Source organism: Frankliniella occidentalis, unplaced genomic scaffold (assembly GCF_000697945.3).
Source record: "Frankliniella occidentalis isolate FOCC.00 unplaced genomic scaffold, Focc_3.1 Scaffold4, whole genome shotgun sequence".
In the NCBI taxonomy this organism is placed as follows: domain Eukaryota; kingdom Metazoa; phylum Arthropoda; class Insecta; order Thysanoptera; family Thripidae; genus Frankliniella; species Frankliniella occidentalis.
The window spans coordinates 3,400,993-3,426,747 of NW_026267134.1; the positions used below are offsets into that span (position 1 = coordinate 3,400,993).

General features: G+C 51.4%; 3 protein-coding genes across 4 annotated transcripts in view; all 3 read left to right on the forward strand.

Annotated features, from left to right (window-relative positions):
* The window catches only part of LOC113204145 (cadherin-related tumor suppressor), a 76,237-nt gene extending 63,432 nt beyond the window's left edge, over positions 1-12,805 (forward strand). The window contains exons 6-16 of the mRNA XM_052267884.1: positions 1,701-1,890; positions 2,646-3,717; positions 3,797-5,950; positions 6,034-6,423; positions 6,531-8,155; positions 8,232-8,480; positions 8,568-8,958; positions 9,048-9,324; positions 9,412-9,718; positions 9,813-10,237; positions 10,328-12,805. Of these exons, the coding sequence (XP_052123844.1) occupies positions 1,701-1,890; positions 2,646-3,717; positions 3,797-5,950; positions 6,034-6,423; positions 6,531-8,155; positions 8,232-8,480; positions 8,568-8,958; positions 9,048-9,324; positions 9,412-9,718; positions 9,813-10,237; positions 10,328-11,619 (8,372 nt within the window). The 3' untranslated portion in view covers positions 11,620-12,805. The remainder of the gene's footprint in view (positions 1-1,700; positions 1,891-2,645; positions 3,718-3,796; positions 5,951-6,033; positions 6,424-6,530; positions 8,156-8,231; positions 8,481-8,567; positions 8,959-9,047; positions 9,325-9,411; positions 9,719-9,812; positions 10,238-10,327) is intronic.
* Positions 12,806-13,718: 913 nt separating this feature from the next.
* LOC113204178 (MBT domain-containing protein 1) lies at positions 13,719-22,161 on the forward strand. Of its 2 annotated transcripts, none has more exons than XM_026419239.2 (15): positions 13,719-13,890; positions 14,515-14,657; positions 14,760-14,967; positions 15,052-15,713; positions 15,795-15,998; positions 16,075-16,204; positions 16,281-16,415; positions 16,503-16,620; positions 16,718-17,135; positions 17,216-17,449; positions 17,558-17,822; positions 18,090-18,272; positions 18,603-18,685; positions 18,831-18,983; positions 19,110-22,161. In XM_026419239.2, exons 1-15 carry the CDS (start codon positions 13,869-13,871, stop codon positions 19,275-19,277), a joined length of 3,126 nt encoding a protein of 1,041 aa, XP_026275024.1. In that variant the 5' UTR covers positions 13,719-13,868; the 3' UTR covers positions 19,278-22,161. The 2 variants fall into 2 exon arrangements, with proteins under 2 accessions (XP_026275024.1, XP_026275025.1); XM_026419240.2 differs by having other exon boundaries at positions 18,111-18,272.
* A 1,010-nt stretch (positions 22,162-23,171) lies between these two features.
* LOC113204175 (helix-loop-helix protein 11) overlaps positions 23,172-25,755 on the forward strand; it is a 26,612-nt gene continuing 24,028 nt past the window's right edge. The window contains exon 1 of the mRNA XM_026419236.2: positions 23,172-23,402. Coding sequence (XP_026275021.1) covers positions 23,326-23,402 — 77 coding nt within the window. The 5' untranslated portion in view covers positions 23,172-23,325. The remainder of the gene's footprint in view (positions 23,403-25,755) is intronic.

The window sequence follows — 25,755 nt, forward strand, 5'->3', positions numbered from 1 at the left end:
AGCAATAGCTCCGCCTGCGGTTTCAGTCCGATTATCACAGCGGGAGGTCCATGGCGGGGCGTGGCGCGGCGGGCGGGGTGGGTGGTGGGTGGGGCGTGCTGGAGACGTGAACCACCCCGCACGGCCCCGGAGCGTGCCGCCACCGCCGCCCGCCTCTCTCTGTCCCTCCAGACACCGCTACCGTACGGCTTCCAGAGGGAGCTCCAGCTGCTGCTGCTGCTGCCCAAGCTGCCACACACCGCCTCCCTTGGTACCGCCGCGCACAAATAATTAAGTTTCTGGAGACAAAGTGAGGTAGTGACCCCGCCGCGGCCGTCGCGGACGCCCGTCTTCTTGTCGCGGCAGTTTGTCGGTGTCGGTCCTCCTTTGATTAAGATCCGTCGCAGCTGCGGCGCCGTGCGATGCGTGTTTTCTCACACACGCACACTCTAGCACGCGCGCACACATACCCCTATACACACACACACAGACACACACTTGTTTGTTGAGCGGAAGCCTTATCTCGCCTTTACATATTCCGTTCATACTCGGGAGAACTCGGAACCAGTTCTGCAAGTGACACAGACAACAGCGCTCCGCTCGGCTCGGCTCGGGCCGCGATGTGTAACGCAATGTGTATCGCACGGGGCGTGAGGCATGGCGTAAGGTTATTGCCGAGGAGCGGTTACACTACTCTAGCGGCGGCGACCGCGCGAGGGGCCGCGGCGCGGGCGGCCCAGCCCGGCCCGGGCACTGTGTGTGGCACCTGAGGCGGAGGACGCCCATGCCATGGGCCGGGTGAGTGGCCTGGCGCGAGAGGGGGGGACGGGGAGGGGGAGCAGCGACCGCCAGCACGAGCATCCCGACCTGCGTCCCTATGCCGTCGCCGTTGCTTCCCTTTCAGCTCTCTTGCCTTTTAACATTTTTTCGCATCATTCTTTTCTCCCGCCCGTCCTCTTGTGCTTTCTCACCCTGCTCCGATGCCCACCTCGTTGTTTTATTCTGCGCTGGGTGTGGTGGTGGGGTGGGGGCAAGGGCAAGGAAAGGACTTAAGCGGACCCCAAAGCCATGCAGCTCCCCCCGGCCCGGACGATATCTGCCTCGATATCGACTCCATTACAAATTGACGTTCAGGTCCTCCGGGCCGCTCGTGAAGCGCCGCGGGGAGGGGGCGAGGGCGGGCGCGGCGACCCTCTCGCTTTGCATATGTACCGGCGGGTACCGGCGACAAGGATAGGGCAGAGGGGCCCGGGCCGCCAGGACTGAAGCGCCGCCTCACCCGCCCCGCCCCGCCCCGCCGCGACCCGCGCCGCACCGCGGCCGTGCCGCCGGGACACTTACCCGCGGGTCGTGTTCGTATGTATTCTTGTTCTTCTTCTTCCCCCTCGTCGTCGAGTCCATCCACCCTCCCCGGCTTGTCCCCGACTATCCTCCTCTTCCTCCGCGTCCTCCTCCACACGCTGGCCGCGGCGCGGCTCGCCGCCGCCGGGAAGACTCCGCCGAGTGCGTGAGTGGTGGTTGGGGCCAAAGGGGGCTGCTGGAGCGGGCCGCTGCTGGAGCCGTTGCAGCGGGCTGTTGCCAAGCGCCTCGGGAGATACGCGCGCTGGAGGCTGACTTACGCTAGTGAGGACCGTACGCGCGCACGGCCCCGGCCCGCCCCTGCCCCCGCACCACACTACCACACCACCATGCTGATGACTTGTCTATCTCTGTCCCCCCAGGAACACCGCCGCTGACGGGCTCCGGGACTGTGCGCGTCGTCGTGCAGGACGTCAACGACCACAGCCCCGAGTTCGAGCGTGAGGGCCGCCAGGGCTACCGCTCAACCGCGAGGGAGAACGCCGCCCCGGGCACCGTCATCCTCCACGCCAAGGCCACGGACATGGACGAGGGGCTCAACGCTAGAATCAGGTGAGTGTGTGTTTTTCGCTGTGCCCTGCCCGCCGTCCTCTGCCCTTAGCCCGCTCCGCGCAGCTCCGCGCTCGCCCACTAGATGAATGTCGTCACGCGCGCGTTATATATTTTCCCAGTTCGCGGAGGGGATAGTGGCGGCCGATCTGTGATGGCGCCGTCCCTCTCGCACCCGCAGGCTCAGCAGGCTCAGCAGGCCCGCCGCCCACCTGTTCGCACGCAGCCCGGCTATCACGATCGGGTTTCATTCCTGGCAAGTCCAGGCTAGTGGCCTGGCCCCGTGGCCCGGCCTGGCCCCGTGGCCCGGCCCGGCCCCGGCCGGCCGTCTGGCTAGGCAAACCTTGTGGGGCTGGCAGGGTTTCCGCTTACGGCCATCCGTTACCGGGACGGGACCGACCCGCGCCGCGCTGCGCCCGTTTGTTCTTCGTCACTCCCGCTCGGGAGGGGCGTTTCGGACGCCGCCCCCCGTCGCACGGTGTGGCGCGGAGCGGCGCGGCTAGGCGTAGCGAGAGCATGTAGCGGTGCCCTTTCACTGGACTGTGCGTCGTTGCTGTAGCTGACTGGACCATACATCAGAAGGCGACAGTCGCGGCTGTTCCTAGTCGTGTTTCGTTATGAGACGATTGTCTCGGGTTCAAATCCCCCGGCCTGGCCTCGGGCTCGCGGGCTCCGCGGGCGCGGCCCCTCTACCCTGATGCATGTTAATTTCGTGTCGATTTAATGCAGAGTTCTAATCTCACATTCGCTCCTTGTAGGTACTCCCTCCTCGGTGAGCACTCCGAGCGGTTCGCCGTGGACGCGGACACCGGGGTGGTGTCGCTGGCGGCGCAACTGGACCGCGAAGAGCTCGCCGAGTACCACCTGACCCTCATCGCTAAGGACAGCTCAGCCACCGACCCCAGGGCTACCGCCGTCAACCTCACTGTCACCGTCCTGGATGAGAACGACAACGAACCGCGCTTCGACGAGACGCAGTACACCGTTCTCGTGCCGGCAGGGACGGCCGCTGGCGAGTTTGTGTTTGGCGCAGAGGCCGTGGACGCCGATGACGGCGACAACGGCCGGGTGCGGTACTCACTGTCCGGCGATGACGCTACCCTGTTCCGATGCGACTCCGTGACGGGCATCGTCACGGCGGGTGGCACGCTATCCACAGACCCCCACCGCGTCTACGGCGTGCGCGTGACCGCGCGGGACGCCGGCAGTCCGCAGCGCTCCGCCTCTGCCGACCTCATGGTCCGCGTCGCCCCCGCCGGGCTGTTCCCGACCTTCCGGGGCCCGCGCGTCGCCAAGTTCACCCTGCAAGAGGACGTGAAGGAGGCGGGCGCTGCACCCAGGGTGGTGACGCGTGTCGCGGCCACCTCTCCCAAGCGCGGCGCCGCCGCCACCATCCACTACGCCATCGCGGGCGGCAACGCCGGCGGCGCGCTGCGGGTGGACGAGCTGAGCGGGGACGTGATCGTGTCAAACGGCCTGGACTACGAGACGGCGCCCCACTGCGAGGTGTGGGTGGAGGCGCGCGACTCGGACCGCCCGCCGCTGCGCTCCCTCGTGCAGCTGCTCGTCAACGTGACGGACGCCAACGACAACGCCCCGGTCATGGAGCAGGGCCTGTACAACGCCAGCGTGATGGAGGAGGAGTTCGCCCCCATCAGGGTGCTGCGCGTGCGCGCAACGGACCGTGACTCGGGGCTCAACGGCCAGCTCTCGTACCGCTTGGCGCCCGGCCAGGATGGTGACGGTGCCTTTGGTGTGGACCCCCGCACCGGAGAGATCTTCACCAAGACCAAACTCGACCGGGAGACAGTGGCAAGCTACCAGCTGCAGGTGAGTTTCTTTTCGTGATGGGTTTTGAAGACCCTCAGCTTGGACCTCAGTGTTTAACTTGATTCCTTTGACCCTACAGGTTGAGGCCGTGGACGAAGGCCGACCCCAACTCACGGGTAACGCCGCTGTACTGGTCACGGTGCTTGACAAGAACGACAACCCACCGCGCTTCTCCAGGCTGTTCAGCGTCAACGTGACAGAGAACTCGGACATCGGCACTTTCGTGATCCGCGTGACAAGCACGGACTTGGACGAGGGCGAGAACGCGAACGCAACGTACAGCTTCACCGAGAACCCAGGAGAGAAGTTCGCAATCGACCCCATTAGCGGCAACGTGACGGTGGCCGGATCGCTCGACCGCGAACAGCACGACGAGTACGTGCTCAAGGTGGCCGCCGTGGACGGTGCGTGGCGCCAAGAGACACCGCTCACCGTCACCATCCAGGACGTGAACGACAACGCCCCTGAGTTTGAGCACTCTTACTATTCCTTCAACTTCCCCGAACTGCAGCCGAGTGGAGTGGCGGTGGTCGGCCAGGTGACAGCGGCGGACCGCGACAAGCAGGGACCCAATTCTGTCATCTCGTATTCCCTCAAGCACCCTTCGGACATGTTCAGCGTAGACCCGGCCAGCGGGGAGGTGCTGTCCAAGCGGAGGCTGCGCTACAAGCACACCGCCCTTGGCTGGTCCCCCGAGAACCAATTCCCTCTGACGATTCTCGCAACCGACAACGGCAAGCCTCCCATGTCGTCCGAGTGCCTCGTCACCGTCAACGTGGTGGACGCCAACAACAACGCGCCCGTGTTCGCGCAGCACTCTTACTTCGTCCCGGTGCCGGAGAGCGCCACCGTTGGTCGCAGCCTGCTCAAGGTGGTCGCCAAGGACGACAAGGATTACGGACTCAACGCCGAGCTCGAGTACATGAAGGTGGGCGGCAACGGGTCCGAGCTGCTGGCTGTGGACAAGATGACTGGGAAAATCAGCCTTGTGCAGCCTTTGCGCGCCCAGGGCGTGAATCGACTGCTCCAGACCTACTCGATCACCGTGCGCGCTGTCGACAAGGGGGTGCCTCCTCAGAGCGACGAGACCACCGTAGTCGTCGTGGTGACCGGCGAGAACAAGCACAGCCCCGTGTTCAAGGCCCCCAGCTCGCAGGTGTTCGTGCCAGAGAATGAGCCGGTGGGCGCGACTATCCTCACGGTCCAGGCTGACGACGCGGACGTGGGTCCCAACGGGGAAGTGCGTTACGCTATCTCCGGAGGCAACGACCAGGGCCAGTTCGCCGTGCACCCTCGCACCGGCGTGGTGACCATCGTCCGGCCGCTGGACTACGACACGATGCCGGAGCACCACCTCAACATCACTGCCACTGACCTCGGCCTGGATGCGCGATCCGCCACCGCCTCGCTCACAGTCATGCTCACCGACATCAACGACAACCCACCTGTATTCAACCAGACCACCTACACGGCTAGTATTCCCGAGAACTCTCCACCAGGCACTGTTGTGTTCACGGCTCGTGCCAGCGACGCCGACTCACCCAAGAACGCAGTCATCCACTACTCCATAGTCGGTGGTTCCGGCAAGGACGTGTTCGACGTGGACACGCGCACGGGAGTGGTGACAGCCAAGATAATCTTCGACTACGAGGAGCGAACCCAGTACACCCTGGACCTCCTGGCTGCCAACCCAGACTCTTCACAGTACGGCTCAGCGCGCCTCGTCGTGCACATCACCGGCGTCAACGAGTACTACCCGCGCTTCGTTCAACCCGTCTTCCATCTGGACGTGTCCGAGGCCGCCGAGGTTGGCACGAGCGTCGGCATCATCCAGGCCACCGACCAGGACCAGGGCGAGGACAGCAAAGTGTACTACCTCCTGGTGGGCTCTAGTAACGACCGCGGCTTTAGCATTGCGCCGGAGACTGGCGTGGTCACAGTTTTCCGCGGCCTGGACCGCGAGACCCAGAACCGCGTCGTGCTCACGGTCATGGCCAAGAACGCCGGCTCAATCCGCGGCAACGACACCGACGAAGCGCAGGTCATCATCTCCATCCAGGACGGTAACGACCCGCCCGAGTTCCTCCAGGCCGTGTATGAAGCCCAGGTGTCTGAGGCGGCGGCCCCAGGCTCGCTAGTGACCACCGTCAGGGCCGTCGACAGGGACGTCCGCTCGAACAACAATCAGTTTGCCTACTCCATCCTCGGTGGCAGCGGAGCGCACTCGTTCAAGGTAAGTCACATATACAGTTCCACTCTGGTAACAAAATGGATGAGAAGTTTCGTCATGGTCTCACACGTCTATGTTCTCTTCAGGTGGACCCCCAAACGGGCGAAGTGGAGACGACAATGCCGCTCGACCGGGAGGCGATGTCCGCCTACACCATCACTGTCGGCGCCATCGACTCTGGGTCCCCGCCCGAGACGGGCACCACCGTGGTCCGGGTTCTGGTGGAGGACGTGAACGACAACGCCCCGCGCTTCGACGACCACACGGTGGGCTACGTGGCAGAGAACGAGCCCGCGGGCACCAGCGTGATGGTGCTGAGCGCCACCGACGCCGACCTGCCACCCAACGGGGCGCCCTTCAAGTACCGCCTGGTGGGCGGACGCCATCGGGACCTCGTCACCCTGGACAGCGCCACGGGATTGCTGAGGACGGCGCACACCATCGACAGAGAGACCACCGACAGCCTGGACCTACTGGTAAGGAGAGGACTGGTCGGCTGATTTATGCCCTCCAGCCACGTACCCTTCACCCTCACCTCTCATACGTTCTCGTTACCCTCACTCATTCGATCTCTTTTCCGCAGGTGGAAGTGGAGGACAGTGGAAGTCCACCGCAGCGCGCCCAGCACCCCGTCACCGTCACCGTGCTCGACCAGAACGACTCTCCATCCTCGCCGCGCGCCCTGCACCTCCTCGTGTTTGCGCCCCCCTCCGCACCGTCCTCGACGATGGCAGACGGCTCCCCGCCGTCCGCCGCCCTGGGGGTGGTGGCCGACGTGCGGCCCAACGACCCGGACGCCACGGGAGACTACCGGTGCAAGATGGTGCCGCCCGGACCCTCCAGGACTGTACCACTCTCCATCCCGCGCGCGTGCCAGCTGCACGCCAACGCCATGGCGCAACCCGGTGGCGCCTACTCCATCAACGTCATGGCCAACGACGGCGTGCACGCCGACGTCACCAACGTGGTGACGGTCGAGATCCAGGCAGTAGACAACGACACAGTGGAGGGCACCGTGACGGTGCGCGTCGACAACCTGACGGCCTCCATGTTCCTGGATTCACACTACAAGGACTTGGTGGACGTGGTTCGCTCAGCATTGCCCCAGGACGATCACCTATCCGTGCTGGCGTACTCGGTCCAGGAGCGCGACGCCGGAGTGGAGGTGGCGGTGGCTGCGCGCGGCCAGCGGGGCTACCACAGCCGCGCCGCGGTGCTGCAGGCGCTGCAGCGACGCCAGGACCGTCTGGGCAAGCTGGTCGGTGGCCGTCCCTTGGTGCTGGGCTACTCGCCCTGCCAGCGCGCCGCCTGCCACGAGGGCGCCGTCTGCTCCGACGCGCTGCGGCTCGTCGCCCCCGCCCTGCCACTCCGCCTCACCGACTCGCCCTCCTTGGCCCTCGCCACGCCCGTGCTCCATCGCGACGTGCAGTGCCGCTGCGCCGACGGCTTCACGGGCGCGCGCTGCGACCGGCGCCAGGACCCGTGCGCCGCCAACCCGTGCCAGAACGGCGGCGCGTGCCGGCGCCAGGGCCAGGACTACAGCTGCGTGTGCCCCACGCACACCGAGGGCCGGCACTGCGAGCGGGAGCGCGGCGACGCCTGCAGCGAGAACCCTTGCCGGAACGGCGGCTCCTGCCGGGGCGACGGCGCGTCCTTCTTCTGTCTGTGCCGGCCGGGCTTCAGGGGCAACCAGTGCGAGGCGGTGGCCGACTCCTGCCGCCCCAACCCCTGCCTGCACGGCGGCGCCTGCGTCGCCCTCAAGCCCGGCTACCGCTGCACCTGCCCCGACGGCCGATACGGCCGCCACTGTGAGCGCTCCGCCTTCGGCTTCCGCGAGCTGTCTTACGCTGCCTTCCCTTCGCTGGACGCCTCCACCAACGACATCTCGGTGGTGTTCGCCACCTCCAAGCCCGACGCGCTCCTCGTCTACAACTTTGGGGCGCAGACGGGCGGTCGGTCCGACTTCGTGGCGCTCGAGCTGGTGGGCGGCAAGGCCGTGTTCTCGTTCGGCGGCGCCCGGACCGCCATCTCCTCGCTGACGGTGGGGCCGCCCTCCCTGGCCGACGCCAGCTGGCACAAGGTGACCGCCACTCGCAACGGCCGCGTCGTCTCGCTCAGTGTGGCGGCCTGCACCGACAACGGGGACTCGTGCGGGGAATGTCGTCCGGACGACGAGTCATGCTACGCCACAGACATGGGCGGCACTGGGTGAGTTCTCCTGCAGCTGCTCATTTAGCCAGTATCTTCCAGGACGCGAGACTAACCCGCCTTTCTCTCTTTGCAGAACACTGAACTTCAACGGCCACCCCATGATGGTGGGAGGCCTGCAGGCGGCAGACCCGGTGCTGGAACGACCCGGACAGATCTCCAACGACGACTTCGTGGGCTGCGTGCACAGCGTGTCCGTGAACGGTCGACCCCTGAACCTCAGCAGCCCGCTCCACTCTCGCGGCGTGGAGACGACCTGCGGCCGCCCGGGCTCCCTGTGCGCCAGGACTCAGCCGAGAACCGTTGGTCTCCAGGATCTCGACAGGTGCGCTTCATTTGTTTTGAAAAGCCGGCGCGATCCTCCATCATGAACTGCCTGTCTCTGACCACGATGCTTTCTTCTTGTTCGCAGCGAGGAGGTGCCTCCGCAGGGTGTGTCGCGCTTGGCGCCGCGCTGCGGCTCGCTAGGCTCGTGTGTAGATCGCTGGACATCGTCGGCGTGCGAGTGTTCCACTGGCGTCGGCGCGACCGGCGTGCTAGCGCCCGACTGCGTCGAGAGCCTGCAGCCCAGCACCCTGGCGGACGGAGCCTTCCTGTCGTTCCGCGTGTCCGACATGCACCGCCGGATGCAGCTGCTCGACCAGGTCTACCGCGGCACGACGCGGTGGCACGGCAGGGACAAGCACCACCACCACCAGCACCACCATCACCACCCCAAGACCCTCAGCGTATCCTTCAGGACTGTCCGCAGGGACGGCCTCATTCTGTACGCGGCCTCCAACAAGGACTTCACCGCCATCGAGGTAAGCAGGCGACTTCATCTCTAAAGAAAGTACTTGGTCGGCGTCCCCCTGCACAAACTCTGACCTTCCTTATGTCCTGTTCCCCTCAGCTCCGCGGCGGCGTGCTGGTGTACATGTCTCGAGCTGGCGCGGCCGGCTCGCCCGTCAACATGACGGTGTCGGACTGGGAGCCGCTGTGGGACGGCCGCTGGCACAACGTGACCCTCGAGTCCCGGGGCCGCGCGCTCCGGCTGCTGCTGGACGGACGCAGGGCCGGGGACGAGCTGGACCCCAACGGCGTGCACGACTTCCTGGACCCTTACCTCACCACGCTGTCTGTGGGCGGCGCCGTGAGAGACACCTTCCACGCTCCGGACGCCCCACAAGGTAAGTCCACAAAGCCCCAAGGTCGTCTTGATCTCGCTCCATAATCACTTTCCTTCGGTCAACAACGGTTTGTTTTCCTCCCCGCAGCGTTTGAGGGCTGCGTCGCCAACCTGACCATCAATGCCGAGGTCCAGCCGCTCAACGGATCCGGGTCCATACTGGCCGCTCACGCCCACGGCAAGGTGTGGGCGGGCTGCGCGGGCCCGGTCGGCGTGGGTGCCGCCGCTGCGCCCGACCCACTGTCTATCGGCATCACACTCGTCATCGTCTTCTTCGTCATCTTACTGGTCGTCATTCTCGTCTCCTTTGTCGTATTCCGGCTGCGGAGGCACAGCAAGGAGAAGGGCGCAGGGCCTGGCGGCTCCCCCGGCACCACGCTAGTCACGGCAGGAGGGTGAGTGTCCCACTTCAGACATGCAAGTTAACACTGGGCTATTTTGCCGTTCATGAGTAGACTTTCTGACATTCTTGTCGTGGTGTTGTTACAGACTGCTGCCTGGTGGTGTCGGCGGCGACCTGGGTCGACTGCACGGCGTAGAAGGCGTTGGCGGGGACCTGCTGCGAGCGCATCACCCAGAACTCATCGCCAAGAAGTACAAGGAGCGCGATCTGGAGCAGCAACGTCCCCAACGGCCCGACATCATCGAAAGGGAGGTGGTGGGCAAGTCGCCTCCGCTGCCGATGCCCCCGCCGCCCCACCACCCACACGACGCCACCAGCATGGACCCCAGCATGGACATGCCCGAGCACTACGACCTGGAGAACGCGAGCTCCATCGCGCCCTCCGACATTGACATCGTCTACCACTACAAGGGCTACCGGGAGGGCGCGCGCAAGTACAAGGCGAGCCCCGCGCCCGCACCCAGCGCGCCGCCGAACCCGACGTCGTATCACCACAAGCACATGCAGCAGGGTGAGTACTTGCGGTGGGACCTGCGCGGATGTGCAGCGTCGCTCTTCCGCTCCGAGCTCCAGCCTGACGCACTTGTTCTCCTGCCCGCAGGCCTGCAGCAAGCCGCGGCGCATGCGGCGCATCGCCACACTCCCTTCATGCAGCACCCCAGTCGCGACTCGCCCCGGTCCATGGTGCTGCCCCCGGCGCCGCCCGCGCCCGCGGCGCGCGTGGACTCGCCGCCCTCCGTCGCGAACAGCGGCGGCGGGGGCGGAGGGGGCGGCGGCCGAGTGCAGCACCAGAGCACGCCGCTAGCAAGGTTGTCGCCGAGCTCAGAGGTGTCGTCGCAACCTCGCATCCTGACGCTCCAGGACATCAGCGGCAAGCCGCTGCAGTCGGCGCTCCTCGCCACCACTTCCTCGTCCGGCACGGTCGGTGTCGGCAAGGACGCGTGCAGCGCGCTGCACTCCAACTCTGAGCGGTCGCTCAACTCGCCCGTCATGTCGCAACTGAGCAGCCACAGCGGCTCGGGATCCCGCAAGCTGTGCAAGCCCGGCCACCAGGCCATCGGCCACCAGGCCATCTCCTCGCTGCCCCTGCAGCACCCGCAGGACATGCCCCTGCCCAACCACGTGGGGTCGCACGTGGGTCCGCACCCCTCGCACGCGTCGCACGCGTCCTCGCTGGCCGAGGAGATGCAGCGCTTCAACCACAACCCCCCGCGCAACTCGAGCCTCGTGTCCACCCTGGACGCGGTCAGCTCGACGCCGCACCACCGGGGCATGGGCCACGGCCACCGGGGGCACATGCACCACCAGGACGACGACATGGACGACCTGGACGACAACCACTCGGCGCACTCCACCACCACGGACGAGAGCGGCAACGACTCGTTCACGTGCTCCGAGATCGAGTACGACAACAACAGTGTGGGCACGGGGACGTGTGGCGACGTGCGCGGCACGTGCGAGGATGACGACGACGACGACGAGGCCACGGACACGGGCCGCGGTAGCAGCCCTTTGGCCGGCCCCATGTCCGGGGTGCACTCGGGCAAACCCTCCTTGCCCCCGCCGCCGTCGTACGACGGGTTTGATTCGTCGTTCCGGGGATCTTTGAGCACGCTCGTGGCCTCGGATGACGACCTGTCAACACACATGGGCGTGCACGGCCTCGGGCATCCGCACAGCCCCTCGCACGGGCCCCACGGCCCGCTCTCTCCCTCGGCCACTGCCCTGGGCTGGGACTACCTCCTCAACTGGGGTCCCAATTTCCAAAGTCTGGTCGGGGTGTTCAAAGACATTGCAGAGCTGCCCGACTCGGTCAACGGAAGAGGGGTGCCGGTGCCAGCCTCATTAAGGCTTCCAGCCTCGCCAACCAAGCCCTCAGAAGAGTATGTGTGACAGTAGTGTGTTCCTCAAATTAGTATTTATTTGTTTTAGTAAGAGAAAAAGAACCTAGATGAATGGTTGACGTGAAACAAGGGGAATTGGTGTGTTTGATGAAGACAACTCCCCATTTCCTTTTCATTAATTTATTCTTGTACAATGTGACAGAGTTTCTGTGATGTTTACAAAATTAAGACTGCTTTTAAAGATGCAGGGGTATGTAAAGAACAATGTCAAGGAAATTGAATCTTGTGAAAGATCATATGAAAGAAAGTGATACTGTAATATATTTAATTATTGTGACCATATTAAGTGTTGAAAGTTCAGAAAATGTGTCATAAGTACCAGTATTGTAATTTATTTTAAGCCACTAAATTTTGTTCTGAGGAATTACATTTAACGACTATGCAAGTGTAATTGAGCCAAGCTACATTTAGTCATTGTTACAGAATATGAACATTATTTTTTTCATTTGTGGGCTCCTCCTTACAGAACACTTTTTGGTGGCTCATAGGTTTTGAGATTAAGTGCATTGTTTTGAAAGGCAGAGTAAACAATGCAAGCTCATCTCTAGTCTGGGCCAATGGTGGTCCTATTTAAAAATTGTGGCCATAGCTAACTGAGCACTGCTGCAAGCCAGGTTGTCAAGGGACTGTTGAAATACTTATAAAATGAAAGCATTTGTGTGAAAGCATCAGTTATTGACCCAGCTAGAAAAGTTTCATCTACTTGTCGACACTTGACATCTACCTGAAATCTTTTAGAGGATGGGGTCTATTTTCGGTCCATAAATAGATGTCATCATCTAATAAATGCTTAATCGATGTCAAGTGAAGTAAGCTTCTGGTTGGGTTTACTGCACATCCTAACTGGATTTAGTCCATTCAAGTAAACATGACCCTTGAACCTGCATTGCCATGTAACAGCAGAAAGCCAATCTATGTACTGATGTGTTAAAATTGTACAAATTATTAATTTACGTGTATATAAATTAAGTGAAAGTATGAATGGAGGATTAGTGAATGTTGTAGAATGTGTTGCCCAGAGCAATTTATATAGAGGTGTTAACATGTAAATAGAAATGAATTCCAATCATAGCCATAAGCTGTAGTGCCAAATATCCCCACCCTTCCCTACCAATCCCTTACCTCCCCATCCCTAAAGAAATTTTCTGAAAATAAAAATGGAACATCAAATACAAGTGATGCATTTTATATTCATTATGTCAACGTGTCTGGCAGGAACTTCCCAAGTACCCAGGGGGAAATGAAATATCGGACTGATTTCAGAACGATATCATTTGTCAATTTTCGTATCACTTTGATAATGAGATGGTCCTGAAACTGACACATATCTGATATTCGATATCGTTTCGATATCGGTCTGATGTTTCATTTCTCATGCACTAAATGCACTTAAATGAGCATTAAATGCGGCAATGCGCACTAGAAAAGGTAACGAATTTTGGTACTACGCATTACGCGTATTAAATGCTTATTTAATGCGGCAATGAACATTAAATGTGCCTAAATTGTGTTACTTTGTAGGCGCATTTCAATGCGCATTACCAAACGGCGCTGCCCGGGTTACGCCTATACGCCCATCTAATAGGGTGAGAATTAAATGCAGTCACCACCATTGGAGTCATATACACGAACCATCACCACCAACACTGTAGTCGAATATAAACGATCAATCAAACATTCTTGTCCGTAGAATATCACGAAAACTGCTTAGCTGGAATGCTTCGGTTCGGGTGATGCTGTGACCACAATGTAATTTGAATTCCAGCTTCCAGCACCACCAAAAACAATATACAACTTCTTTCTCCTCTACTCTTCTTCTTTATTGCCACTGCCGCCACACTCAAAAGGTTAACAAGCACTACCAACTTGTAACCGTGTACCCTGTCGCGCTTGTTGCCGAAAAGCCACCCACATCATGCATAAAAAAAGTCTGCTTTTGACTTTTTCATGATTGATATTGAACCCTGAGCTCTTTCAACTACACCTTTTAACTATTTTATTTGAAGAAAGCAAAACAAAACAAAATGCGCCCTTTACAAACGACAAAGAACAACTTTAGGAATAGTAACTTCATATTCACATTGGGATACCGTAAGAAAGAAGCTTGCGGGGAAATGAGGAGGTTGTGTGTGTTTAGGACGCCTGCGACATTCAATATTTATTTATTGTTTAAGAGTGTATATTCGTCTTCTCAAAATTATTTGATTTTTCCTTGTAAATAATAGACTAACAATAACGATGGACATGGCTACAAGCAATGGTTAGTATGTTTAAAAGCAGCATCATGCTGCCGAGCCTAGGCTGCCGTTAAGTTTTCTTCTATTTATTAATTACTCATGTCTTGTTACGAAATACTTCTCAAGATCATTTTAGTAGTGAGAAGAATGCCGGCTCCTTCTAAACACATTTTGGACGAGTGTCCTCTGTATAGTATCTTTTATGAACTCTCTTAACCAAATTAACCTGTATGGGCTTTGTTGTGTGGAAACTATTTCAGGGCAACATTGGTCCTTAGGAATTATTATCAATGTCCGTATCATATTAATTCAATGTTATAAATTCAGAAACACTTCTTAGTATTCAGATTTGCCTTTTCTAAATGATTGTACAATATCTTTTTTGCCAGCTCATAATTATTATTTCTTGATACGGTTTCCCCCCCTAAGATTGGTGAATTTTGTTTCTCTTAACTGCCATTTAAATTGTTGACATATTAGTTGTGAAGTTACTGAAGAAACTACACACTTAAAAAAATTATACCACATCTCTGAATCCTATTTCTTTCTTTTATAAAGTTCTCTTTAGTGTAACAAAGTATTAACAAACCTCATTTCTCATCTATCTGTTGTCGTTTTTTTGTTTGTTTAAAATCTCAAATTTTTAGAACTAGGTCTGGTGTGGATGGGCAGCAATGATATGCTACTTCAAGCGGATTCAGAACACATATTTCCTCAACAGAATGATGGAACGTATTATAATGACACATCACAATCATTACAATCATTGGAGGACATGCGGCCTCAGCTGGTAAGTAAAATTACATATCTGTGCAAACATAATTTTTATACCATAACATTCTTACTTAATTTATTCATTCATTGTTTTTGTTTTAATTTTACCAATTTTTAGGGAATGGAAAATTTTATTGGTCTGGATGAATATGATCCATATTGTGGAGAAGATGGATCCAAAGTTATGTCACCATCCCAGACCCCTCAGCAAAGTGGAACCAAGAAGATACGACCAGTGAAACATCCTGGTTTAAAGCTGAAAACTCCCATAGCATATCAAAGTGACACTGATCCAAGTGTAATACCAATCCAGAAAGATGGCATGGGTAATTGTTAAAAATTTTGGTTTTGTGCTATTTGTTATTTGTGATGAATTCATTATTAATTAAGTATTCCCTTGATATTTACAGCTGTTTGTCAGAATTGTGGAGCCATTGGAGTGAAGCACGCATTTTACACCAAGGAGAGACGATTTTGCAGCTTGGCTTGTTCTAGAGGAGAAAACCCCACCCCAATTAAGGATAATAACGAAATCAAGCAGGAAACTGCTAACAATCAAGTTCAACAAATAGTTCAACCAACCATGCAACAACAAGTTCAACATGTGCAACCAGTTCAGATGCAACAACTGGCTATGCAACAACAAATGCAAATGCAACAGCAACAGTCAATGCAGGTGTTGATGCCACAACAAATGCAGGCTCAGATTCAAGCCCAATTACCACCTCAGTTGCAGAGCCAGTTACAGCAAATGCAGCCTATCCAGACTCAAATGATGGGCAATGGATTACAACCTCAGGTCCCAATGCAAATGCAACCAATTGCAGCACAAATGCAGCAGCTGCCCATGGGAATACCTCAAATGGATCAACTGCAAATGCCCGTGCAGCCAATGCAGATGCAGTCCCAAGTAGACATGTCACACATGCAGTTGAACATGCCATTGTCAGCCCAGATGCAGGTGATGCAGGCTACTATGGAAGTTGTGCCTCAGATGCCTATGCAGTGTGAAACAATTCAAACTCACCAAGAAGAAGATAGACAAGTCGATCAGAAACAATGGATTAGTTCGGTCTGTACATTTACTTTTGATTGTTTGTGTTATTTGCATTTGCATTGCACCAGGTAATGTTACTTGAACATTTCTTTGCAGGATTCCAAAAGTGAGGACTCTTTGTCATCCAATGCAACAACTCGGCCATATTCAGCGTTTACCCCACTACCCCCTTTGCAGTTAGATGAGCCTATATTTCCTCCTGATAAAAAGAGCTGCCCTGATTTGGCAGGTACATTTGAATGGGACTCTATGTTAAATGATCCTGGGTTTTCTGCTGCTCCTGTTTCTTGCTTCCAGCATGTAAGTGTAGTGAAATATCCTTCTTTAATCAATGTTCTTTCAATTAAACAACTAATTGTTTAAATTAATATTGCAGGCTCCAATGGCAGATAGCTGGGACAACATCACTGTTGGCATGAAGGTGGAAGTACAAAACACAGATTGTGACAACTTTTCTGAGGATTTTCCAGATTCATTTTGGGTTGCGACTGTACTTAAAATCCAAGGTATGTAATATTTGTTAAATATGACAGTATGTTTGTTTGTCACCTTTGTGTATCAATGTTTTACCTCTCCTTTCAGGATACAAGGCCCTGTTACGGTATGAAGGATTTGGACAGAACAGTAGTAAAGACTTTTGGGTTAATTTGTGTTCCTCCATTGTTCACCATGTTGGCTGGTGCGCTATTCGCGGACGTCCTTTAATCCCTCCAAAAAGTTAGTGCTTTGGTATATAATTGTGTGTTTTTTTTTTTAAATTTCATCCCAAGTTTTGTTTTAATTTATGTTATCACTTTTTAAAAGCTGTGGAACACAAGTATTCTGACTGGAAAGACTTCCTTGTGAAACGTTTAACTGGAGCACGCACACTTCCCTCTACATTTTACAACAAAGTCCACGACAGTTTGAAGTCAAGGTTCAGGTATGTTTCAATCATTTATTATTTTTACTTTTTCAAGCTTGAGTTTTTGGCCTAGGAAGTATTGTGATAAATATTTTCACTTGTTTTTATTGACTAGGTGTGACTTGAATGTTGAAGTTGTTGATAAAAACAGAATATCTCAAGTCAAAGTAGCAACCATTGAGAAGATAGTAGGAAAACGCTTGCATGTAAGGTATTATGAGACTGATGATGATGACAATGGATTTTGGTGTCATGAAGATTCAAACCTGATTCATCCAGTTGGATGGGCTCAAAGGGTTGGGCATCAAATTGATGCACCCCCTGAATATGTAGAAAGATGTGCGATTGGTCAGTGGGATGAAGATGATGCCACAGATAACATGTTTCCACTTCAAGTGCGACAACAGCAACAGTTCAATCAAATAGCTGTACAGTTAGCCACTCAAAAACAAAGTGGCTTTGTTGAGGGAATGAAACTGGAGGCAATTGACCCTTTAAATCTATCATCAATTTGTGTTGCTACTGTTATGAAGGTACATTTAAAACATTCTTTTCCTTTGTTATTTTTACTCTCTGGAAAAATTAATTTGTTTTTATGAATTGTATTTCTCAGGTTTTGAATGAAGGGTATTTGATGATACGAATTGAAACATATGATGCTGATGTAAATTGCTCTGACTGGTTCTGCTACCATCAAACATCAGCTTGTATTTTTGCTCCTGGCTTTTGTGAAGCAAACAACATCACTTTGACACCACCTAAAGGTTATGAAGTTGGAACCTTTAACTGGAATGCTTATTTGCAAGAAACTCAGTCTGTAGCTGCACCATCCTTCTTGTTTAAGCAGGTTTGTCTCCCACCCCTAAGAAAGCATTATCTATCTATCTATCTTCAAGGTGTATCTAATTTCTCTAGTTTCATTTCAAATTTATTTCTTTTTTTTTAAATATTTTAGTGGGAGGTCCCAAATCATGGTTTTGTTGAAGATATGCACTTGGAAGCAACAGACATCATGGACCCTAGACTTGTTTGTGTTGCCACAATTTCCAGAGTAGTTGGTCGCCTTCTCAGGGTGCATTTCGATGGATGGGAAGTGGAGTATGATCAATGGCTTGATTGTAGCAGTTCTGATCTCTATCCAGTGGGCTGGTGCCAGCTGGTTTCTCACAAACTTGAGGGCCCTAGAGTGGTATCACCGCCTAAAGTTAATCCAAATACAGGTACGTTATACTTCTTCCTTATATGTTATCAAATTCATCCCGTGCTTATTTAAAGCAGTGAAATGACTATGGAGCAAACTTTTTTTTAAATGGTACAAAGATAATTTTGTGGTGGTTACGCTATCTTCCTTCCATACTATCTGTTCTCTTTTCAACAATTGGGGAAATACCTGTACTATTACCCATTTTCTTGTAAGAGCTAGGCTCCCCAATGTCTTTTCAAAATCACTGTCTTCATGTTGGTGTGCTGTACACTAACCTACCTAGGCTGTTGGCTCTCTCGTGTAGGACGGACACAACGTGGAGTTCGTGGCAGACGAGGTCGTAGAGGCATGCCAAAGAGACGACCTGGCATGAAAAAGAGTCCAGGTGGTACTTTATTATCTACCCACGTTCCTGCTATGGGTGATGCAGCTGTGCCCATGTTAATGCAGGTTGACTCATTTTCAGGTTTGTTTTATTTTCCTTATGTTTTTTTCTTCCTTTAATAGTTTCACACAGACATTTCAGTAGCATGATGAGACCATAGGAAAATATAAAACACTGCTTCTTCCTGACTTTATTTACTGTTTACCGATAGGAGTTAGTAGTGCATAATTAAAGTTAATTTTGTGTCATGGTAATGGTGTCTCCTAATCTTGTAATAAAGTTCATGGCATTTTCTCCTGCATTAAGGCAACTGTAGTAACAGGAAATAGATATTAAGTATAGTCTCAGAAATATGATCCCATTATGCTGTGTCTTACCCTATTTTTTTATTTTTTTATTTTGAATGTTTAGATACAGGCAGTGACCAAGGTTTATCCCACGAGGGTTTCTCTGAACTACCAACAGAAGCTGAAGGGTCACACCATCAATTTGATGTAAGTTGCTTGATTTTATATAAAAATATAAATACTGTATTAAGAATGCCATCTGAAACATCTAAACACGATTGTTTAGCAGTTGATCGTATTTGGAACTCGTTCAAGTTTTGTTTCATTGATTGTTATTTTTCTGTCTTGCTAGGTTGGTGTCACAGCTAAGGTAATCCCTCGCCTCATTGACAACTCCAGTTCTTTGCTGGGAGAGCTCAATCCTAATGAATGGGATGTAAATGATGTCTCACATTTTCTCAAAGTGAATGATTGTGCTGCATACTGTGACAATTTTGCCAGGAAAGTAAGTGTTACCCACACCTATTATAATTCGGTTTTAAATTGATATTTACAATGAGTACATGGAATTTAATATTTAAGATTTTATGTTTGAACTGTAAACATCTAATTTCTTTCTTTCTTTTTGCAGAGTATAAATGGAAAAGCTTTGCTCAATCTCACCAAAGAGGAGGTAATGGCTTTGTCTGGTATGAAAGTTGGGCCTTCCCTTAAGATTTCAGACCTTATCCAGCAGCTTCGCATCAAGGTAAACCCAGCACAGGAACGTGCCAAGGCAGGGTACAAGAAACTTCTTTAGGTTATATCAGAATGAATTTAGATGGTCTCTTTCATGTGTAGAAAGTATTTGAATTTCAGATGTTTTCATCAAACTGTTAAGTATGACAAATATTTTCTCATCATTTTAGTTTTTATTCAATTTCTGATCTACATATCACAACACCTGGTTGCAAATTGGCTTTCTTTTGTTTTTCAACATGAAGTATGTTTGTTTTTCAAGGTGGCACTGAAATCACGTCGTATAATATCTGGCTCCTATTATATGAGTCATAGTGTATGTCATAGTGATTACTTTTTCTGGTATTTCAGTTAGCCATCATACTTAAAGTGCTTGGATTAGCTTCTCTTTGAATTTCTACTTTTCTGAAACTTGTGACCAGTGATAATATTTTTCTTTGTAAGTTTACAATTTTTTTTGTAAACTGGGTTGAGCTGTATGAATGGATATATTTATTTACAAGATGAAGATGATGGATCAATAATTATCTTGATAAGTACGACTATGTGCACACTTTAATGGGAAGTTTGCTGATTTGTTATGAGAACCATCTTATTGATAATACTATGTTTTTTAATGATTAAATGATAAGAATGATTTAGAAATGTAGTTTAGCCTTAAAACATGAATCGCTAGGAAATGCTGAGGAGATTTTATTTTTGTACAACCACTTTGTTACACAGTTCGTAACATTAAATTTCCTATTGTTGATAAATAGGTTTTGCACTTGAAGTCATTAATTTTGAATGTGAGATCCTGTTGAAAACAGGACTTGCAGCAATATGATTGGAAACAGAAGTTTCTGGGGGAGTTACAAAGCAAGGTATTAGGTTAGATTTCTGGTTATGCTTCTTGATAAATGTTAAATGTTATCTCTTCTACCGCTGTGACCTCTTACAGGAGCATGTTAGCCTGTTTCTGAATTCTACATTTTCTAATGAAGTTGAGTGTTCTCTTGAAGAAACCACTAACTTGAATTTGTGTCATTCAGATTATGCCTTATACATCTAAGTCCATGAAGGAGACAAATGTCTGCAATTTTACACCAAACAAGCAATAATCCCCAGCGGGTACTGTAATTTTTGAGATTTATTTATTTGCTAAATTTGCCAAAGTTCCCGTGTCTATTGGTCTTGTTAGCCTATCCATAGCACTGTTCAATCAACTACAGATTAGTATCTAGTGTGATTTGTTGTTTTATAATTGTAGTAATCTCAGGGGTTTCTGTTATCTACATGATCATGCGCTTAATAGGTTTTGTATCACATATTACCTAGACAGGTGTTTTGTGAAACTGAGAGCAATCATCATAAGACTTCTTTTTTAATTCATCTCAATTGCTATTTTTATCCAGTCATTGCTAATTATATGAATGTTGTTTAGAAATTAAGTGTGTCAGATGTTGTTAAAAATTTCAGGGAATGATCAGAACGTCATTTAAAGGAAAGTAGGTTCAGTCCAAAGGTGATGAGGAATGTGTTGTTAATCTGCCTTCAATTTTACACATGTCAACCACACTGTAATGTAGGCATTCCTTGGCTGTGAAATAAGTAATTTTGACACATTATTTTCTTATTTGCTGTTACGTCAGCAATGCGTGATTTTGTGAAGAGTGTTGTAATGTGTCATCCTTGTCTACTGAAATGATCACTATGAGATACATTCTCTCTTCTACACTGCAAGTGGTATGTAATTACTCATTTGGTGAGAGGCGCCACCTTGATTTCATATTTGGAGGGTGTATTAGGTTTCCTCATTCTATACCGTACCGTACTTCACTTTAAATTGTAATAACATTGGTATCACGTTTTAGCTAATATGTTATTATGAAAGGACCTGATTATTTGAAGTATGTAACTAAGAAACAAGCTTGAGTAATCTTTGTTAACTTGGTAGTTCATTTTCTCTGCGTGACGCTTTCAACATGAAGTAGGTAATGAATTAATTTTGTCTTTTAATTCCGCTTCTCATCTCAAAATGATTTGATTACGTACAACCAAAGTTTATTTAGTTTTGTGGTTGGTATTTTTGAAGCTTGTGTTTATTCTTACAGAGCTCAAAAAATTAACTTATTCTGTACTTTGGTCTGCCATAGTTCCATTCAATAGTTCAATGGCAACCAATTGATTCTTTGAATATGAAGAAATGTCAAAAATTTTCATACATATTTTTTTTAGAGGATAATTGTCTAATTTTTAAAAATTTTCTTGTTCCTCATTTTTATTTTAAAATTCTTTTGATTCAGAATCTTTCTTTTCTTGAAGCAAGAATATGCATCTACCATTAAAATTTTAAGTTGTACAAGCACCTTGCTGCATAAATCCAAGAAATGGAAACATAATGCCAGCTGCTTTTCATTTATTTGGTATCCTTAGTTAAGATGTTTTACTTGGTCCTCATATTTTTCACTTAGCATTTGCATTGTCATCATAGGGCCTAGCATAGTTATTCCTAACCATTATCACGAGGCCATTTTCTCTTCACTCAGTGATTTTACTGTAGACTGATGTATTACCCAAATTGACCCACATTCATTCATTTGTAAATATTGCAGGTTTACCCTGTTGCCGTATGCTCTCGAAAGAGTAGTATGTGCACCAAGGGAGACAATGATTGTTAAGGAAGGTAGGGGCATGGTAGGGATGCTGGACAGCCCAGACCTTCCCCCTTTGCGGATTTGCCAAAATTGCCTTTTTATTTTTCATGTAAATAGTCTCAAAGCTTATAAATTCATCCACTCAGAGGACACCTCTGGATTCGCCTACCATTAAGACTGCATTTAGGAACCAAGGAACTATTTATACACCCCTATTGAAATGTATAATAAAATGATGTTGGTGGGGTCAGATATTTTTATTCTGATCTCACCTTTTTCAAAATACATGTGGCAGTTTTCAATCAGCTATTTAATGGATTTTGTATTAATTTTCCTCTTTAAAGGTGGGCTTATTATAAGAATTACTGTGCCTACATAATATTTAGATTGCTTATGTTCAGTAATTTTTTCGCTTTGCTGAAACTGTGGAGTGGGAGAGACTTGTAAGACATCCAAAAATGAACCAAGTTGCGACGCCTGAGGTGAGTACCGTGCGACCATGTGTTTTGTTGTGCTGTACCCAGTGAGCGGATGTCACTTACGTGCCACCCCTGTCTGTGAGGGAAGAGGTTCAGTGCATTGCCGATAGATGCCGCGACTTCCCCATGTTGCGCTGCTTTCAAAGTCCAGAAATAATATAAATTGAATGGAACCTGATATTTTTGTCTGTTCAAACAGATACATTATGTTCCTATTGGAATAAAAATGTAGACCGACGTCTTTCCCTGGCTTCTGCGTCGCATGCTTTTGATTGAACGCAAATACGTAGGCCGAGAAAAGCCGGTTCGATGCTGGTTGGCTGGGAGTGGCATTGTCCTGATCCTGATACTACGCCGTAGATGAGCGTAGTTGCGAACACATGGAAATTGTGGCTTTATTTCTAGATATTTTGTGTGTTCTCTGGTGGTGGGTTAACGACCTGGGCCCATCGTTCAAATTTTAATTCTTGATTGATCTCGATGGAGGCACCCAGCGCGATTGATTCACTTTTAAACTTGAACCCGCCGCTGATCTACTACGGATTCTCCTTTGGCTTCGGCTTGGCCCAGCTGGTGTACGTGCGCCGCCCGCGTTCCCGCGTCCTGCCGCCGCATTCTGAACGCAGACAAAGTAGTCCGCCGGGACGCTTGCTGTATTCGAACCCAAAGACCAGATATTTGACAAAAGGACTGGTAGCACCGTGTTGGAAATTAAAACTCAGTTTCGTGGGTCGCTGTTTCGGGCTGCCGTTTTCCAACACGTGTTGAATTCATTGACCGCACGGCGTAGGGATATTACCGCTCGTTGTGCAACCCTTCAGCTGTTTCCCGCCAAAGATCGCCTTTACAAAACACAGCGAGGCGTGGGGCCTGGCGCGCGCGGTTTGGAAAAGCGTCTCCCCGAAGTGCGAGATTTTTTTCATGTGCCGATTTCCCCCGGCGCGCGAGTGATAAGCCCCAACGACTGCAGGAAAACCCCAGAAAAGGCAGAGCCATGTCTGGACTGAATCGCAGCTCGGAGCAGAACCTTCTCGACGATTTCGATTCGGGCGACCAGGAGGATGCGGGCAGGTACGTTCGGGCTGGGCGTCATGTCGGACATGGCGTGGGGAGGCGGGGCGGAGCTGGGCGCTGCAGGCGCGGAGGAAGGCGCGGCTGGGCGGGTAGGACGCGACGCCTGCCCGGGCTGACGCCGCTGACGGGGTGGGCGTCGCGGCGAGGCGTCCCCCAGAGGACGCCGCCCGCGGCCTCTGCCCCTGCCCGTCAGCTGATTAGGGCAGGCCGTTGATATGTGCAAACGCCGTGTGTTGTATTGTGACCAGGCGTGGCCGCCTCCGAAGTGCAGACTGCCGCCCTTTCGGCCAGCGTGGGCCGTCCGGCGCGGGCCTTGGGTGTGAGTGAGAGGGGTTGATGGGTGTTTTCGGAGGCGGCCGCGCGTCGCGTCGACACGACCACGACGCGTTGCCGGCGCAGAGTCAGCTGATGCCCGCTACCCCCGCTCCTCTCTCGCCATGTTGATCGGCTGTGTGTTTGACCATTTGGACAAGGTTTTTTAGCGACGGGAATGCGACTGAATGGCGCTGTGCCTGCCGCGCGCCGCCTCGCGGCCCGTCGGGTTTAGGCCCCAACCCGAGCCCGAGGAGGCGCTGCGGCTCAAACTGTTATGGCCGCCCTGGGCGAGAGACGCACAAGGCGTTTGGAGGAAAAATGTTTGGCCCGGCTGGGCGGGCATGAGTTGGTGGCCTTTTTATTTCAGCGCAACAGCGATGGCGAGACAAACGGCGTGGTCGACGATTATTTCACATGTGAGACGTTTTGGTTTGTTATATTTCTAGGAGGTAGTGGGAAGCCAACTGTGTTCATTGGTTTTCTCGAAAGACATCGGCTTGTCGTCATGGCAGTGTTGGCGTGAAAAATGGCGTTTCCAGCTGACTGTATCACGTCTCTGGAGAGAGGGGGTTTGTCGCTATTGTGAATTTGCCAGGGGATACAGGTGTTGGGTAGTTTTTTATTTGCATACTCCAATGCTTCGTTCCGGAAATATCTTTGAAGCCCGGAACGGAGCTGGAGAGTACGTTGAAGTTGAAGATATGAGTTAGTGTTGGGTAATGGCGGCCCTAGGCCTCACTACACCCGAGCCTCCCTACATAACCTCTACGATTGTTGTTGCTGTCACAGCTGATTGAGGTGGGGTTGAAACATCTGATTAAATAATTTTGGACAGAATTTCAACACCACCTCTATTTTGCAGAAGTCCATGGCATTCCAGTCCATATTTTTAAATTTGTTTTGTGTGACTGGTCATGATGACTTCCAGCTTGAGCTGACAGACTGTGTTTTCCTTAGATGGTGATTATTTGAACAATTTACTAAATCTCCATCTTTATTAAAACTCAATCTGAAATTATTAAAACTAATATTTGAAGTTTAAATCAAGCTTATGGGGAATAATATGTCAATTCTGGGTACATCATATAACATATTACAAGATGACTAATTGAATGAGTACTGAAAAGTAATGAAGAATTATCTGCTTGTAGGTCATGGTCTCACTTATACTGAGACCAGCCTAAGGTCGCGACTGGGCTAGCACAGGCGGTATAGGAGTTTGCGGGCGAGAGGGGGTGAGGAAAATCGCGATCTTAGGCTGGTCTGCCTATATCTCTTGATCCCGAGTTAACTGGTTGAATCAAAACAAACAGCATGCTTTCCTCAAATTTCTGCCCATCCCCCCATCTGGATGAGCAAACATGTTATTTGCAGATGTCACTTTCAAGTCTGTCTTGTAGCAATTTTAAAATTATTGGTACAGTATCAATTGCCGTAGAGCTTATTTTAATGCTTTTGAATCCTTATTGACAATGTTTTCAAAATTATTCAAGTCCATTCTTGTGGGTGCCAAGACTTATGAGCTTTAGTGCAGGTCTCTGAGCCATTTCACTGATGTGATTTTTGACACTAGACTAGAGGACCCGCTGTTCCGTTCGCACCTCGCGACCTAGCGGATTCTCTTTTGACGCCATTGGAACTTGCTACACGTTTGTCAAAGCTACACTGTCAATTTTTTATGACAAGAAAGCCAGAGGATGGTTCTTGAGTTTAAAGTTTCTAGTAGCTTCTGTCCATCCTCAGGTTTATTCAATATATACATACACGTTCGTCGCCAGTGACCACAGTTTAACTTAAATGGAACTAATATGAAAAATTCTGAAAGAGTGATGCATTTGCCAAATTTCCCCTTTTACACACGACCTACGATTGTAAGCAACTTCAGCACATTGAAAGATATTTAATCTAGACAAGGGGATGCCACCGCTTTATCTTGAACATTCCTGGGTGCGTCCTTCATGCTGGCGCCGATGCGAGCAGCTCCTGTGTTACTACTCCATGTCAGCTGATTTTACTCCTATCCGTCGCCCCCCCC